This window comes from Rhinoraja longicauda, chromosome 22 (assembly GCF_053455715.1).
Source record: "Rhinoraja longicauda isolate Sanriku21f chromosome 22, sRhiLon1.1, whole genome shotgun sequence".
NCBI classification, from domain to species: Eukaryota; Metazoa; Chordata; class Chondrichthyes; order Rajiformes; family Arhynchobatidae; genus Rhinoraja; species Rhinoraja longicauda.
The window spans coordinates 14,672,877-14,692,238 of record NC_135974.1 but is presented as its reverse complement, the minus strand read 5'-3'; the positions used below and the strand labels follow the sequence as shown (position 1 = coordinate 14,692,238).

Below are 19,362 nucleotides of genomic sequence, written 5' to 3'. Positions count from 1 at the left end.
GGAAGTTAGCCCTGCCAAGTGCAAGGTGATGCATTTCATTAAGTGAAATAGAAGTAAGCCACATCAGAATGCAGATGAACAGAGAAACCCAAAGGTCCAAGTCCACAGTTTACTGAAAATGACAAGACAAGTGGACAGGGTGGTTAAGAATAACTTTGGCATGCTCATCCTCAAAAGGCCCAGAATCCAAAAGTTGAGAAGTTATGTTGCAACTTTACAAACACTGGTCACCATAAAGAACAAACTGCTGGAGGAACTCAGGTCAGGCAGCAACTTGGAAGGAAATGAACAGTGGATGTTTCCGGTAGAGACTCTTCCTCTGGTCCCAAAGACATAAGTGTGGGCAAATGTTAATGGACAAAGGGTTTTGCATGCATGTGGTGGGCTGAGTGGCCTATTTATGTGCTGTGACTATGCATATAAGGATACCATTCAGTTTTAATGCGGGAAAGGCACAATAAAAGCAAGAGTAGTTTTCCATTTGAAAGAATTTCTATTCATAAAACAAATACACAAAAAAATAGTACTTAGATTAAAGATATACTGCTACTTCTAGTTTCTTACTGACTTGAGAACTACCCAAGAGGAAACAAACTTCAAAAATATCATCACTGCTAATAAACACACCAACAGCTGGGCTCTGGTGCACAGAGACCTGTTGACAAAGTGATACAGTAATAAGAATATAAAATACACTCTTGCTTTGTCTGATCTCTGAAGATTCACTACACTGACCATATTAACTTTTGAAACCATCATAATTTGCTTATAGGCGTTACATGGTGATCAAAAAGTGTTTAATGGGGACAGGTACAACGAGGTCTTAGTGGAACAGATTCAGAGCTTGAAAACATTTAAAAAAATGAACAATATTATTTCCAAAGTAAAGTTCTTAGATCATCCACAACAGATGAAACACACTCAGGAGGAAAGCAGAGGCCAAAGATCATCTCATGACGACATTGGATGCAGCCATTCAGTCCACCAGATCAAGGGAACCTCTTGGCTCCCAAGGGAATAATCCCATCAATCCTATTTTCTGTCTGCTAACTTTTGCAACTTATTCTCTCCCACACATCCCCAACAAATCCCTCTAAAATTTAGTTTAGTTCAGTTTAGAGATGCAGCATGGAAACAGGCCCTTCGGCCCACCGGGTCCGCGTCAACCAGTGATCCCCGCACATTAACACTATCCTACACCCACTAGGGACAATTTTTTACATTTACCAAGCCAATTAACCTACATACCTGTGCGTCTTAGGAGTGTGGGAGGAAACTGAAGATCTTGGAGAAAACCCACGCAGGCCACGGGGAGAACGTACAATCTCCGTACAGACAGCAGCCTTAGTCGGGATCGAACCCAGGTCTCCAGCGCTGCATTCGCTGTAAGGCAGCAACTCTACCGCTGCACCACTGTGCTGCCCAATTATTAGTTGCCATTAATCTCCACTAACTGGAAATTTACAGTAACCAATTGATCTACCAGCACATTTTTAGGATGTGGAAATAAACTTAAGTATCAATAAAAAGCGATGCTGAGGACTTGCAAACACCATGCAGTTAGCACCAGAGGTCAGGATCAAACCTTGGTCTTTGGAGCTGCAAGGCAGTCCAGACGACCATCCACAAGCTTTCGTGGTTGAGTAGTTTTTCGAAAGGGCAATTTTATCAACAGTGAATGCGTACATCTGGTAACAAATCTCAGTCTAATACACATCTCTGATACGAGCTGATAATCAGTTCCATAAGCTCAAACCAAATTCTTACCTGAACATGTCATTAAGTTCTCCTTTAACCAAAGCAACAATGACCGGTAATCCAATGCAGGCAGGTACCAAGTACAGTAGAGCAGGCTGATAATTAAAGAGTACATGTGCTTTTAGAAGGCAATCAAATAGGTCTCAATACAATTTTGCTAAATATTGCTATTTTGGCATGAAATAAGTGCACCAAATAATTTTTTATAGCACTTGATATTTCCAGAATGATTCAATCCCATTTTTCTACACTGTAGAAAATATATTCCACACCCCTATAAATGTATTAAAAAAAGGAGTCAGCATTTTAAACCAAACGTCGTTTAAATGTTGCTATAGTACCTGCTTCAACTACCTCCTCTGGCAGCTCATTCCATATACCCACCACCCTCTGAAAGAACAAGTTGCCCCTCAGGTTTGTATTAAATCTTGGCCCCCTCATCTTTAACACAAATTCACCTATCCCAAGTAAAAGACTGCATTCACCCTATCTATTCGCCTCATGATTTTATCTACCTTTACAAGATCACCCCTCAGCCACCTGCATTTCATTAAAGGTCCAGCCTTCCCAACCTCTCCCTATAGCTCAGCGAATCGCCGCAGTCTCAGGGCACAACAATATACAATTCAAAGTTGTCTTCGGGATATAGGTTTTACTGGAAAAAAACAGGCTGCATTTATTTCCCACTCCTAACTACTCTTGATCAAAGATTCTAATTAGGTCATTTCAGAGAACGGTTAAGAAATAAGCACATCATTGTGGGTCTGAAGTCACAGGCCAAGTCACATAAGATTGGTAGATTTCATACTCGGATAGCTATGCTTGACCCATGTGGCTCTGAAGTGCAGCTTGCAGCTTTTCAGACATTTAACTTGAGAGTAGGAAAAGTTTCATTATGCCAGTCAGTGTAATAATTCTATTACATTTCCTTTAGTATACAACCACCATCATGACATCAATTCTTCAAACCAACATGCGTTCCCTGTGGACATGAGGACTCCCTGTAAGGGGTGCACTCAATAGATACGTTGGCTTTTTTATTAGACAGTAGATTTTTTTCACGATTTTTGAAAAACATTTGGCTCTAGTTTTAGTTAGATATTTATTATGATTTTGTGCATTTGGTGAGGTAGCACTCCAGCCCAATACAGTTATGTAACTTGGTTATTATATTTGCCTCCAGGTTCACATAACAGAATCACTCACTTCAATAACCCAGATGGGTGAATGATGATTTCAATAAATCGGCATCACCCCATAACAGGTGCCAAGATTAGCCGGGAGCAACAATGAATCAAAGGATAATTAAGATTTAAGACTACATTAACTCACCTGTGCATGCTTGAAAGTGTGCATTACATATATGGTAAGTCCAAGACCAAGTATGTAAGCCAAGAAGCTGGTATAGAAGTACGTTCGACTATTCTTCTTCAAACTACATAGTAAGGGAAAGACAAAACACAGGTTGGCAATATCTGTATATACCAATTGTCTTCAACAGCAGGATTTTAATTTGAAACTAGACCAAGTGGACCCGTTGGGCCCAAACCTCTCCTGCATTGGTGTAGCACCCTCTCCCCCCCCTCCCCATTCCACCTCCACCCATCTCCCTAGGGAGATAGATTTAAACTTTAAAATGTGAATAACTTTTAAAATAGAACACTGATTTCAATGAAACTTCTTCCATTAGCACCAAAGGGACGACGGTGAGTAAGGTGGGACTAAAATTGTCGCGCTATCATGTACCGTTTTGGCTGTAGTTCAGGAACAAACAAACGAGTTTTAGTACATAGATGACAATCTGTTCAAACTACGATCCAAGCATCTCAGAACAGTTCAGCACTGGAACAGGCCCATCAGCCCACAACGCCAGTACTGAAAGTCCTATCAAATTGCAACTTGACTTCCTAACTTTTATACTCAATACCTTGACTAATAAACGAAACATGCCATTCACTTTCTTTACCACTCCAACAAAGTGTTACTACCTTCAGGGAGTTATGTACTTGGACCCCAAGATCTCTGTACATTAATGTTGTTCAGGCTCTTGCTAATAACTGTATACTTTCTCCATTTCAGGTCGTTTCAGGTCGATCAAATCCCGAACAAACAGACTTAAGAACAGTTTTTACCCCAGGGCCATATGAGAACTGAACACTACTTTCTGCACTAGGTCACACTGTTAAAACGTTTGTATTTAATATATTTGTATTTATTTGTTTTGCATTTATTGCATATATGTTTTTACGCCCCGTCAGGATTGCTATTTTTAATTTCGTTGTACTCGTTGCAACGACAATAAATGAATATTATTATATTATTATTATTTATTTTCCCATATCTGCAACTGACGATATCGTGCTGTATTCTTTGACAACTTTCTCCAGTTGCCAACTGCAGAAATTTTGGTACGTTGCAAACTAACCTGTCTACATTAGGTCCTAGTCATTTATATCGATCACAAATCAGAGGTCCTTGCACAGATCCCTGGGGAACATCACTGGTCACCAACTCTAGCCAGAATGACACCCTTCCACCACTACCTTGTTTTCCATGGGTAAACCAGTTCTGAATCCAAACTACCAGGTCACTGTGGATCTCATGCATCGTAATCTTCTTCATTGACTTGGCATGAGGGACAGTGTCAAATTCCTTACTAAAGTCATAGTCATAGAGTGATACAGTGTGAAAACAGGCTCTTCGGCCCAACTTGCCCACACCGGCCAACACGTCCCAGCTACACTCATCCCACCTGCCAGCATTTGGTCCATATCCCTCCAAACCCGTCCTATCCATGTACCTGTCTGCTTGTTAAATGTTGGAATTATCCCTGCCTCAACTACCTGCTCTGGAAGCTTGTTCCATACAGGTTCCACCACCCTTTGTGTGAAAAAAGTAAACCCTCAGATTCCTATTAAATCTTTTCCCCTTCACCTTAAATCTATGTCCTCTAGTTCTCAATTCACCTACTCAGGGCAAGAAATCCTGCACCTACCCAATCTATTCCTCTCATGATCTTATACACCTCTCTAAGATCACCCCTCATCCTCCCGCGCTCCAAAGAATAGAGTCCCAGCCTACGCAACCTCTCTCTATAGCTCAGACCCTCTAGTCCTGGCAACATCCCTGTAAACTTTATTTGTACCCTTTCCAGCTAGACAACATCTTTCCTATAACACTTTGCCCAGAACTGAACATAATACTTTAAATGCAGCCTCACCAACGTCTTATACAACTGCAACATGACCTCCCAACTTCTATACTCAATACTCTGGCTAATGAAGGCCAACGTGCCAAAAGCCTTATTGACCACCCGATCTACCTGCGACTCAACCTTTAAAGAACCATGCACCTGCACTCCTGGATCCCTCTGCTCTACAACACTACCCAGAGCCCTACCTTTCACCATGTAGGTGCTGCCCATGTTAGACTTCCCAAAATGCAACCCCTCACATTTCCCTGTATTAAATTCCACCTGGCCAATCGATCACAATCCTGCTGTCATTTTTCACAACGATCTTCACTATCTGCAAAACCACCCACTTTTGTATTATCTGCAAACTTACTAATCTTGCTGTGTATGTCCTCATCCACATTGATATGGATGACAAACAGTAACAGGCCCAACGCCGAATCCTGAAGCACACCACTACTCACAGGCCTCCAATCCAAGAAACAGCCTTCCACCATCACCCTCTGCTTCCTTCCATGAAGCCAATTTTCGCTCCATTCAACTATCTCTCTTTGGATCCAATGCAATCTAACCTTCCAGGGCAGCCTAGCATGTGGAACCTTGTCAAATGCTTTGCTGTAGACAGCATCCATGTCTATGTAGACAACATCCACTGCCCTATCCTCATCAATCACCTTTGACACCTAAAAAACAACTTGATCAAGTTTGTAAGACACGACCTGCTGAGAACATAAACCTTAAATTGCACATTTTATTCTAAATGGGAGTGAATCTTATCCAAGGAATCCTCTCCCATAACTCACTACCTCTGCTACATCTTGAATCCAAGAATATATTCCATCTTTATCCTCAAGCAACCCTCTTCCACAATTAACAGGTAATCAACACATGAAATAAAGAGCAAGTCAAAACAAGGATAAGCGTTGCCATGTTATGCAACTCCAGATTGACAACCAAAAGCAGACACAGCATTGAAGTATTTGTTTACTATACAATTATCTCAAACTATGAGAAATCTACCAAGAGTGGGAAGGTCCCCACGCTGTTTAGTATCTTGGCTGGATGGCTCTGCAACTCGTCTCAGCCCAAGATCAGGACAATGCTCGGTTGCAAGTACAATGATGTTTAAAGATAAATCAGCTACTGGAAAGTAATCCTTGCAAATGTGAAATTCTATGTGAATAAAGCAAATGTATTTTACTCAGTGTTCACAGCATAGGCAAAATACAGATATACGTGATACTACACAAAACTATCAATACCTTCAGTTAGAGGGGAGAAAGTGATAGAAATGGCAAGGCTGCCAATGCAAGAGAATCTAGGATAAGTAAATGTATGAAAAATGTAACTATATTATACTTTTTCAACATTAGAACAATTATTCAAAGTCACTAGATGGACATGGAGAAAACACACATCGAGTTCAATCTTTAAGTCACATACTACTCTGCTTATATCTTCAGGCAGCTTACCTCACATCAAAACGAAGCAAAAGGGCAATGAAGATGCCTGTTTAGAAAAGAAAAAAGTTGTTTTCAGTCAGAATTGCACTGAATTGATATGAACTGTTCTTCATGGTAATGAGTTCTACATCCCAACTACTCTAATAGTGAAGGCGTTTCCTCAATTCCCTCTTGAACATATCACGATTGTGCCTAATTATATTGTTATTTTGGATACACAAATGAGTATTATCTATGATGGTACATGGAAGGGTTTTTATACCCCCTTGCAATGTGGAGAGCAGTCTGCAGTCCACCTCACAAAAGTACATAGGGTCAGAAAATGAATAGACCGGAGAAGTGCCCTGACCCAAAACATCACCTGTTCCTTTTCTCCAGAGATGCTGCCCGACCCACTGCGTCACTCTAATTTGGTGTAAATCAGCATCTGCAGTTCATTCCTACACAAAGATACATTATGTTGCTGGGCTTTCCAGCTTCATTAACTTCAAAAGTCTGCATTAAATTGACAAATAAATTAATAGACTAAGCAGAGTTGTGGCAAATGGGTTCTAATAAAGGCAAATGTGGGGTCATGAGGAAGAGAGGGAAGGCAGGGGACATGGGATTGACTCTAGCTCGTCAAGTGAGGCCAGATGCATTTTTCCCTTATGGATAAGATTTGACAGCTTTTTATAAAAATCACAGGATGTACCTTCCCCACTGTTGAACCAAACAACTACATCATAATGGTTTCTTACTCTCCTTCATACTCCTGTCAACACCTGTTTAGTATTCTTTAATCGGCATTCTCACTGGCACAACACCAAGAAACAACATCAGCACTCTAGTATCTCGACCACATAACTACCAAAGAATTGTTAAGATGGATTGGAAGAACCCATCTGTTCACGAACGTACCTCCGAGGAGGAAATGTACCATCCTCATAGCAACTCCAGACCCACAGTAATGTGGCTGGCTCTTTAAATGTCATCGTCTTGAAATGACAGAGCAAGCCGATCTGGTCAGATACATGGGCAATAAATGCTGGCCACATCACTGATGCCCATATCTTGAAGTCTCCAATTAATTTGTGAAGAAAGGAACTGCAGATTCTGGTTTATAATGAAGATAGACAAAGTGTTGAACTAACTCAGCAGGTCAGGCACCATCTCTGAAGAAAAAGAATGGGTGACGTTTCGGGTCGGAGGGTCTGAAGAAGGGTTCCAACCCAAATCCTTTTTCTCCAGAGATGCTGCCTGACCTGCTGAGTTACTCCAGCATTTTGTATCCAATGAATTGATGCACGATGACTTGTGGCTTTCAGCCCCCTCCTCCAATATTCTCCCATATCAGACTAGAAAATGTCCCTGCGTTGCATCAACAGTGAAACTCTTTGCAAGGATGTGAAAGATGCATAACATCGACACCCTTAAAACAATGCATGATAAGAACTGCTGCAGAAAATGCAAGCTAATTTGGTCACATCAAAACAAAAATTACTACAGCATTCAACTTTTCAATATTTAGGCCAATTGTCTGGAGCATGTGCTTAATTGCAAGCTGGTATTAAATAAATTGGATGCACAATTTAAGCACAATGAAAGCACAAATACCTCTTAATGAAAGCACAAATACCTGGAATGACAATATCTCCCAAGCCAAGCATTGCAAAATTATTGGCAGCAAGTCCTTTCTCGAGAAGATCTTGGGGAAACACCACTAAGGCAAACAAAAAAACAAAAAATCAATGTCATCCAATCTCTGTAGAGAACAAGGAGAAAAATAGCTGGGGAAATATTACAGGTGCATGACATCTTTAAGAAAGCTCAGAAAAGCTGGCAAAGAAAATAAAAAGATAGTTTCACCTAATGGTGTCGCCTCGCAGGGTCATGTGAAATAGTGTTTAGTTTAGAGATAAAACACGAAGCAGGCCCTTCGGCCCACTGAGTCCATACCGACCAGCAACCCCCATACAGTAGTACTATCCTACAAACACCAAGGACAATTTAGAATATTTACCTAAGCCAATTAACCTACAACCTGTAGTGTGGGAGGAAACCGGAGCACCCGAGGAAAACCCACATGGTCACAGGGAGAATGTACGAACTCCACACAGACAGCACTTATGTTCAGGATCAAACCCGGGTCTCTGGCGCTGTAAGGCAGCAACTTTACCTCTGCACCACTGTGGCACTCCAGGATATGTAGGTGATGCTCTCTTTCCCCATACCACCCATTGCATACACTGTCAATACTCAATGAAGTCAAACCACAAAGCACTAATTTGGGAGAATTGTCAACGAACTACTGCCATCCTGTTAAACCACAATTCAGCATCATCAGTTGACCCAGTGAGGAACATGGCAGCAAGGGTGGCTCGCTTTTAAAAAGGGGAACAATCTTTCACAATGTCTTCAGAACATTCCAGTGCCAGACTGTATAAACACAGAGCATCTGGGATGCAGCCGACAACCGGAATGTTTGCTTTTGTACATCTCATCCCAGTTCGTGCTGTGCAGAGTGATATCGCCCAGCCACAGGTCATTTGGAATCCAACCACCAGCTAGGGGAATGCTGACAGTTCCCAACTCTGTTCTCATGCAGCTGCTTTGGTAAGCAGCTTGGCCCAAGTGATCAAAAACAAGATCTGTTGAGAAACACTCATCCCCTTTCAGCTTTCAGAGGAAGCGGAGATTCTGAAATGTTACTGCAAATTTTAGTACTATTCATCACAATGGTGCAAGTCATATGTTAAAGACTTGGAATATTGGACAAAAAGTATCTTAAAACAAAACAATTAAAAATTCATTTCTTTATCCTCAAATAAGTAGTTGGAGATTAAAAATGCAATAAAATTGCCTCCTGATCCATGGATAGAACAGAACAGGATTACACCCTTCAGACCAGGATATGCACAGAACACGATGCCAATCTAAGATAATCCCACCTGCTTGCACAAGATCCATTTCCTTCTATTCTTTGCCTGTTCACGAGCCTGTCTCAATGGTTCTGAATTATTGTCATATTTGTTCTAAACTTTCCTCCTTCCCACTTTAAGCTGTGCCCTCTAGTATTTAATATTTCCACCGAGAAAGAGACTCCATCTATGTCTCCCAATTTTATTACTTATCAGGTTTCCCCTCTGACTCTCTCACCACAGCAAGAACAAACCAAGTTTATCCAACCTTTGCTGGTAGTCAATACTCTCCAATCCAAGCAGTATCCTAGCGAACCTCTTGGCTATCAGCTGCAATTTGACTTGCCAACTTTTAACCTCAAAGTCCTGACTAATGATGGTTGGCATGCCATATCACGTTTTGATCTACCACCGGATGGCGCCATACATGGCAGCCTCGCCAACAGCCTGTCTCGTCTTTCTCTTCTTCTGCTGTTTTGGTCTGTGTTGACTTGTATGCTTTTAGTTTACTTTTAGTTTTGTATTATGTGGGGGTGGGGGGGGAAAACCTTTTTCATCTCTTTCCGCAGCGGAGATGCGACTTTTTCATTGTATCTCTGTCTGCACTGCGGCTTTCTGACTGTGTGGGCGGACAGGGACTGCAGAGAGAGTGACAGCGGCTGGTACAACTCTGGTCACATCACGGTGACGGTGCGTGTGTGTGGCCCGGACATTGAACTGATGGCTGTGGGTCTCCGCTTATGCTGCGTGCGCTGGGGATTCTCACACGCTATTGTGATGGCTGTTTAAGTCTATGTTTAATTTTTATGTGGTTATGTATCTTGTTGCTTTTTTGGATGACCGTTGGCAAATTCCTTGTATGTTTACATACATGGCTAATACATTAATTACAATACAATCCCATTTGAGGGGCAAATATTGGCCAAAACACTGGAGATTTCACTCCCAACACCCCAAATTAGCGCCATGTGATCTATTATGCTGTTAGAGAATGGTTGTCTTTAATTCAACCGCTCCTAAGGTGGCACTTCCAAACAGTGCAACTGTGTATTGATTGAGACACTGTAGACTCTCAAAAGCAAATTTAAATTGCCAGAGATGCAACTCATACTGGTTAACCTCACATGTGACACAAATGGCAAATTTATCAAGTTAATTAAATATTTAAGCATGGTCTGGGTACAGAAGGCCAATTCATTCAGAAACACACAAACTTTTCTTCCCTAATGGAGCTTAGTCATTGCAGCAGAATCACAGCATCTTCTATGTCCTCCATCGCCTCTTGATACAGCTACTATTCTCACAAGTCTCAGACTGTAATTGCAAGAGCATATTTTATTCGCTCAAAGGGGTGTACATACCAGGTAAGCATCTATAATAATCCAAGGCAGATGATAATTTACTACACTTCACTGGATAAAATATGGTTACGGTACAAAAACTGTTTTGCGCCCCAGCGAAATGTAGCCAAATTTGAGAAAAAACAATTCGTTTTATTGAAAATAAAGGTAAAATTTAAATCTAAGAATAGAAATGAACACCAGTTCAGTGGAGCACAGCTCCCTCTGGGGGATGCATATTGAACTTAAAATAACTTTGCTCTAGAAAGCCAAGCAATTAACTCAAAATCATGATAACATGAACTGCATATTAAGGAGTAAAAAATAATTGTCCCCTGATAAGTGAAACGGATGACTGCTTAAGTATCAATTTTAGTGAAGCAGAAGTGCACTAAAAATGGTCACCCTGGTAATTGTTGCTATAAAGTAATGATTGGTTGGATTACAACTATTTTACAGGGTAACAGGAATTTAACATTTACCCAAAAGGCATGATTTTAGGTTAATTGGTTTCTGTTGATTGTCCCTAGTGTACAGGACATAGAACTAGTGAATGGGTGATCGATGGTTGGCTTGGACTTATTGGGCCAAGATGTGTTTCCACACTGTATCTCATAACTCTAGGTACTTGGTGACCAGAATGGTCATGGTGGGACAATAGGACTATTTCTGCATGGTATGACTAATACTCAAAACTTAGCCAAATTGCCCTCCTTTCAGACAGTCCTTAACCAAAGTGCTGAAGCTCTGCCACAAAAATTGAATGGTCTGCCTTTCAAACAGCATTCTCACCCACATGCATCATAGGATGCTAATTTGAAGTTTGCCAGGATAGTCCTGGTAGACTAATGCACTAGGGAAGCATCACAGACTAATCTAACCTCTGCTCCACATACATCACACAGTTTCCAGTCACTTTCAAAAAAGAAAGGTAAAGGGTGGGTTGAAACACTGTCCAGTAGCATTTTGAACCAGGTACCATCGGCAGTCCGAAGAAGGGTCTCGACCCGAAACGTCACCCATTCCTTCTCTCCTGAGATGCTGCCTGATCTGCTGAGTTACTCCTGCATTTTGTGAATACCTTCGATTTGTACTAGCTTCTGCAGTTATTTTCTTACAATACTCCAAACATCATCTGCCAATTTACTGCAAAGTGGAGAATAAATGTTGCCTTGTTTAAATTCAAAAAGAGAACAGTGCTATATCTTCCTTTACTTTCTGAATCATCTTGGGGAACAAGAACTTATCATTCAAGAAAAAGGCACCAAGAATCATCTACCCAACCAACAGTCAAATAACACTTAAACTTTGTTTATGCAAGACATTAAATTGCGAACTCTTGAGCTGCATGGGGGAAGAAATAAATAAAGATGTCTATGGCCTTTATTTATGTCGTTAGTTAAACTAGGCAGTTTAAACTGGTTTTGTCACACTTCTTGGCAAATGCTTACATCAGATTTAAGAGTTTTAACCTGGTATTGCAATTGGCCATTGTATGCATTATTGTCATCGCCATCATTAAGGATATGCAACTGTGGTACTTACATTTAATTGGTGCCTCAAATGATTTGGCAACGGTTACCATGACATTCGTGCCAAACACCTGTAAACATAGAAAGTTTGCATTAGGTATCCAGTCTAACAATTTCACCAAATCCAAGAGGCAAGTCTGTCGCTGACTTTTGTCTGAAGAAGGGTCTTGACCCGAACCCGAGAGCATTCATTCTCTCCAGAGATGCTGCCTGTCCCACTGAGTTACTGCAGCATTTTGTGTCTACCTTCGGTTTAAACCAGTATCTGCAGTTCCTTCCTACATATTTAATGGGATTAGTTTAAAGATACCGCATGAAAACAAGCCATTGGCCCATGCTGGTCATCGATCACCCGTTCATACTAGTTCTGTTATCCCTATATACCACAGGCAATTTTCAGAGGCCAATCAACCTACTAACACAGGTTATGTGGTAGGAAACCAGAGCACAGAGGAAACCCAAATAGTCTCAGGGAGAAGGTGTAAACTCCACACAAACCGCACCCGACGACAGGTTAGCTACCCAGATGTCTCATTATCACTGCAGGTGATGCCCAAGCCGTTAAGAATTCCTACAATTATTTCAACTTCCCCATCGGTCCCCGACGAGATCGATTGCAGAAAAAAGTAATGGGATTCAACAACATTAATAAGCAACTTGATTTCTGCCTAAAATGCAGCTTCCCTTTTGTACGCAGACACAAAACCGTTCTGCTCAAAACATCCGGAGTTTCTAAACACGTTAGCAGGGTAGATGTGGTGGTGTTGTCAAATCATCCCAGCCAGTGAAACAAGTTTCAGCTATTCAGGACAGAAGTGAGATAATAGAAATTAACAAATCTTTCAAATTTACCACCAAAGTGGCTTGTGGAGGCTCAGTCCCAGTATATTCAATGTACAAGGAACACAAAGTGCTGTGTAATTGCAGGTCAGGCAGCATTGCTGGAGAATATGAAGAGGGTCTTGACCAGAAACATCCAAAGATGATACCTGACTCGCTGAGTTACTCCAGCACCGAGTCCTTTTGTTTATTAACCAGCATCTACAGTTCTTTGTTCCTACATTCAATGTAAATCAGCAGGTTTCTAGATGTTAAAGGCATCGAGATATGGTTAATGCAGGGAAATTTCACAGATTAATCTTAATCCTACAGAATGGAACAGGCTTGAGGGGCTGAATACCACACTCCTATTTATGTCTTACTAGACCAAGTGGACCCATTGGGCCCAAACCTCTCCTGCATTGGTGCAACACCCTCTCCTCATCTCCCCCCCCCCCCCTCCCTCCCTAGGAGATAGATTTAAACATTAAAATGTGAATAACTTTAAAAATATAACACCAATTTCAATGAAACTTCTGCAATTAGTACCAAAGGGATGACAGTAAGGTGGGCCTAAAATTGTTGCACTATCGTTGCCATTTTGGCTGTAGTTCAGGAACAAACAAATGGGTTTTAGTATATAGATATTCTAATACAACCAGTAATGACACATAAATATTGTTTTACTCATTCCTCCAACATGTTGTGTACATTTTAAAAGACACTTGATTAATGTTTTCTCTTAAACACTCTACATTACCACAATCAGAAATAATTGGACTACAAAAATAGGACAACTTAAACTACAAGATGTTTTAAAAACTATTTTCCAATCAATTTACCACAGACTTTGTAGCATATAAACAGCTAATTTAACCCAAATTGTCTATGCCTACAGAGCTCAAAGGCCGACCGCTGTCTGGTGAAGATGGCTACTTGCTCTTTTGACCAAGCAAGATGCAGGAAAAACAGAACCAAAAGAAGAAACAAACATACTTACCCAGAATACATCGTAGACAAAAAGCCCACCGAGGAGGATACATCCTGTGCTTACATTGTTGAGATGCAGAAGTTCGACACCATTGAGAGCAAATGCCAATCCAAACAGATTGTTCGCAATCCAATGCTGCAATATAACAGAAAAACATTGAAAGACAAACATGATCATATCACTTGCATGAAATACTGAGATTTTCATTACTGTACATTTAATTTAAACCTTGTCAACAGAAGTAATAGTCCTGTTTATTCATTAATGTATTGCAGACATCACCTACAGCAACATCCTAGAGCATGCTGAAATCCCCAGCATGTACTCTGCTGAGTCAACGACATCTCCTATGGCTTGGCCATGTTCGAAGAATGGAGGATGGCCGCATGTCAAAGGACATCTTGTACCGCCAGCTTGCAACTGGCTCTTGACGCATTAAACGGCCTGCTCTCCACTTCAAAGATGCCTGCAAGCGGGATATGAAGGCTTGTGGCATCAACACTGGGAGACTGCAGCAGATGGCGTGAGATTGTCCAGGAAGGCATTAGGAGGGCGGATGTGGGCAGGAACTTGCGGCAAGAAACGAGCTTCTACCACCCCAACGGCCTCCTTTATCTGTTCCCATTGCGGCAAAGACCGTCACACGAGAATTGGGCTGGCCAGCCACACCAGACATTGACAACACATGCAAAGACCCTGGAGAACTCACCGTGGTGCAGAAGCATGGTCTTTCAAAGCAGAACTGCCAATGAATGTATTACAGTCAGAGGCTTCAACCAAAAATTCACCTGTCAGGTTCGAAGCAGTCAGACACGGGTGCTTACGTGAAAGACTAATATTATAACAACGCGTTTATTACAGTTTACAATCAAAGCATCTTATTCTGGAGGAAATTGGCAGAATACTAATCTTCTACTTTTGTGTTATTCTCACAGGCAGTTACAGCAATGAAAGAGGAACAATTACTTAAGAGATTAACTTTACATATTTCGGTGACCCAAAATAGCTTACTTTTAAACGTTGCAATACCATATTTCTACCAAGCCTAGCAAATGGGACCGGTGGCCTTCATTTGCTGAAGATGCAGGCTCGTACACTCAGTTTTCAAAAACGTTGCTCAAAGCCGTTACCAAGCAATAGCCAAAATTCCAAAGGTCAGAAAACAAGAGTAAATGCACTGTCCACAGTCACTGAAAAAGTCATAATTACTGAAAGCAATTCAACCAATTGTAGAAGGGACTCAATGAATAGAAGTAGGGCTACCTCAAGCAAGGTCACTCATTCAGCAAGATCTTGGCTCATCCTTGATCTTAAATTCCTCTTTCCCACCAGAATGCCCGATAATTTGTATCTCCACAAATTCCCTACCACATCCATTTCAACATCGCATTGTGAAAATCATGGAATCTTGCTAGAAACATTCATAATTCCACGTAACACTCATGTAAAAAGGTATGGAATCGATTTCCAGAAAGCCAAGTGAAAACACAAGAATAAGTTAAGAAACATGCTAACGAGCATGTTTCTTAAGAGATCTTAAATCAATTTTTCTTTGGGTAAATTAGTTAAAATGCACCTGTAAAATAATTGGCATCATTCAGAACAAAATGCAAGACGTACGGAAACTAACCCTGCACCAATCACAACTTTGTATTACAGAGTTTGGCTTAAAACTAAACAAACTATCATTTACTGTTGTATAGTACTATGCTGTGCATATTCTACCAGCACATCAATATAGTTAAGGAAGGGTTATTCAAGATTAGTAAATGGTTACTTAGCATATTCTTCTTACCTTTTTCAGCAAGTACCAGACTCCAACCACACTGCTGAAACCCAAACAGATCAGATCTTTGGTGTCAAACTCATAGTTGACGATTTCTGGAAAAAGAAATACATTCTGGTTTAAGAAAAACTTAAATTTTCTTGGTGCTGCCAGGAAGAACCCCAATTTTTATTTTTCAAATTAATGGTATACCATTGTTAAGGAACAGATACTCCAAAATAATCCACACATTGATTGACCTTCAGGCTACTGGTTAATTATACAACCCCCCTCCCCTAGACGTCCAGCCTTTTAATGCCAAACTTTAATTATCAGCAATATTTATTCAAGTTGATCTCAATCCTCAAAACACAAGCCAAAATTGTTACCACTTCATCCATGTGGCATTAATGGTACTTTGACGGAAAATCCCATCAAGAATGCTTCTAATTTCAGGCATTACAATCACTTCAGTTACAACTGACTCATCTTGAACAAGACTCTACCACTCACTGCATAGAATACAATGGAACCATGAGATGACACAGATCCAAACCTAGTTATTTTCAATGCCATGAGTACTTCATCTTGGACAGCATCTTTCACCAATTATTTTTAGCAAAAGCTGGTCATTGCAGCCACAAAAAACAATAAATCCTCCAGAATATGAAGTGAATAATATCATTCCTTTTGGCCATGCCATCTCATGGACATGATAATCCTATACTGGAGTCATGCTCACTAGAAAGTCTTAAGTTATCCTCTGATCCAAAAATAAATCTGTGTACACAGTTTTAGTTAACAAGTTAAGTTGCATGGTACTTACCCTCCTTGGTTTCCCCTGCTCCCTGAGTAAAAAGCAGCTGATACTGTTTGTTTGGTATGTTTGCAGGAAATATTTTATTCATAGCTGGACTGAAACAGAAGAAAAAAAAAAAATCAGCTTACGTTGTCTTTCCAATTTTTCTTTTGAGTTCCATTAATAATCAGAAGTAGCTCAATAATAGTAAATTGTCTTTTTGTAGCCATGATAATCACTCAATGTCCTCATCAGACAAGACTGCCTTTTCTGATTACACTCAAATTATAGCCACTATGTCCAGCTGATTGAGGTTCGTCCCAGTCAGCCATTTAAAGTAGTTCATGAACAGTTGGAGTAACATCAGCCCTGATCAGTGCCATCACAGTGATTACAACAATCTTCCCCAACTTGTCAAACCACCAAATTTCTTTGATATCTCCCTGCTGTCACAGGCAAGAAACAGGAATGTTTGGTGCACTTTATCAGTCTTTGTGCAGTCTTGTATACAGAGACAGGCCATGTTGGGACAACACTAATTCCAACTAGCCATATGCCACCTATGAAAAATAACTAGTTCATCATTTCGATACATTTCTAGCAGTCCTCAACCACGAGCCAGAGGATAAATTGATTAAATTAGTTTTATCATAATTTAAAATAATTTTGATTTCATTTTAATGTTCTTATAATATATTGCAATTCCAAATCGTTGTCCACAGTACCACACAGGCATTAAATTGCTTTTGAGTTATTTGCATACCCAAACAGAATAATTTACTTAAAGCCATATTTTTATTATCAGAAAGCAAGAAATGTACTCTGATAAACAGTAACCATGACATGTACTAAACCGTTTTCATAGTATTATTGGACCTTATACATCCAACTAAACAGACAAACTGAATTTCAATTTTACGCATCCGTTCTTTTTCTCGAGGATGCTGCCTAACCCACTGAGTTACTCCAGCACTGTGTCCATCCTCAATTTTATGCATTTCTAAAGACCCGCAACATTGCCTAAATAATGCATAAAACGGCAGCCTGTCTACTGCAATCCTGAAGTGAGACGTGAAACTAACACTTGTGATTCAAAAAGCAAAAAGGCTAGCAATCAAATCAAAATTGCATTGGGAACAAGAACAAGCAAGGAAATTAAGTGCAAGGAACAATCGTGAGATAATTTCTCCCCTCAATGCCTTAGTTCTGTCACTTTAGAGTTGTGCCTTACCTCTAAACTAAACTCCCATTTCAGAAAAAGGTTTGATGAACAATGACTAGTGTAAGATATACAAAACACATTTAAAAAGCCTAGCCCAGTAATTTAGCAAGTAAATGCACCATGTCTAACTTTTAAGATATCAGTTCACTCATTAATCAATTTCGTATTTATTCAAATTTTAAAACATTGAAATCAAATCATAGAAAAGTTGACTTGTGTTCAGCATCAATTGAGGCTTAAACCATGAATCATCACATCCATAAATGACTGCAACATTTCTCCCCGTAAACAGTCAAGTCGATGAATCTTTATCAAGAAAGAAATTTATGAAAGACAGAAAAACTGAAAATGCATTTTTAAAAGGTTATATTTCCTCAATACGATTTTCCTCCAATACCATCAGAATCACATACCTTAAAGTGTGAGACAAAGCCAATATACCAAGTATGAAAAAATACATGGATAGGAGCAGATTGATGTACTCTTGAGAAAATATCTGAAAACAAACATTGTGGCAATAAGTTTAAAAATACAGCAATTGCTGCTACAAATTAGGATAAGAATTAAAGTTCAAAGTACATGACTGAAAGATACACTGATCTGAGGGGTGAGCATCCAAAAAGGAAAAGTATGCACAATAAACTTACTTTGAAAAAAAGATAAAGGCCAAACAGTGTACAGCTAGCAATGATGGGAAACCTGGCTGCATCTCGACTTGTAATGGTCTCGGGCATATCACTGGAATTCTGCAAATGTAAAGTAAGTGAGTGTTAAGAATAAAGTAAACTGATCAGATTCTGTACAGTTGTAGCATTTAATATTTAGGATAATCAGACAGCTTGGATTGAGAGAATGCAATTGGAACCCAAAGTATTTTTTCCTCATCATGCATTACTATTAAATTTTATAGAATCTCGTGGAGGGTGCCCTCCATACTTGTCAATTCCACAACAATTCAGAACAATGGAGCCAGTTCCATTTCCTTGCCTTGTCATCATAATCCTGCATATTGTTTTCTTTCAGATGTTTATCGACATCCATTGGAATCTGAAGATAATGCTGGAGATAGGTGATGTTTCAGGTCGGGACCCTTCTTCAGATTGACAAAATGTAATAAAAAATGAACTGCAGGTGCAGTTTTATACCAAAGATAGACAAAATGCTGGAGTAACAGCAGGTCAGGCAGTATCTTTGGTGAAAATGAATGTGACATTTCAGGTCAGGATCCTTCTTCAGACCAGATCCAAAACATCACCTACCCATTCACCCCAACCCAAAACATCACCTATCCATCTTCTCCAGACACTGCCTGACCGTGTCTATCTCTGGCATAAACCAGCAACTACAGTTCATTTTTATACCATTTGAATCTCCTCACTGCTACCCAGATACAGTGGATTCTACACCTTAACCATTTGCTTTGCAAGAAACGATTCATCAAATCACTTAGTTGTTTTGACATTCACACATACAACCCAATTCATGACTCTTGCACAAGCGGAAACTGTTTATTTCTATCTATTCTGTCCAGATCCTAGAAGTTACAAGCAAAGGTAGACACAAAATGCTGGAGTAACGCA

The 19,362-nt window shown here is 40.1% G+C and overlaps 1 protein-coding gene across 2 annotated transcripts in view; it reads right to left on the bottom strand.

Annotated features, from left to right (window-relative positions):
- The window catches only part of hm13 (histocompatibility (minor) 13), a 41,263-nt gene that overhangs the window by 12,422 nt on the left and 9,479 nt on the right, over positions 1-19,362 (bottom strand). For both annotated transcript variants that reach the window (XM_078418798.1, XM_078418800.1), the window contains exons 2-11: positions 18,430-18,528; positions 18,196-18,278; positions 16,588-16,676; positions 15,792-15,877; positions 14,006-14,131; positions 12,200-12,257; positions 8,033-8,116; positions 6,424-6,460; positions 3,091-3,193; positions 1,768-1,853 (exon numbers count right to left, since the gene is read on the bottom strand). In XM_078418798.1, coding sequence (XP_078274924.1) covers positions 1,768-1,853; positions 3,091-3,193; positions 6,424-6,460; positions 8,033-8,116; positions 12,200-12,257; positions 14,006-14,131; positions 15,792-15,877; positions 16,588-16,676; positions 18,196-18,278; positions 18,430-18,528 — 851 coding nt within the window. The remainder of the gene's footprint in view (positions 1-1,767; positions 1,854-3,090; positions 3,194-6,423; positions 6,461-8,032; positions 8,117-12,199; positions 12,258-14,005; positions 14,132-15,791; positions 15,878-16,587; positions 16,677-18,195; positions 18,279-18,429; positions 18,529-19,362) is intronic.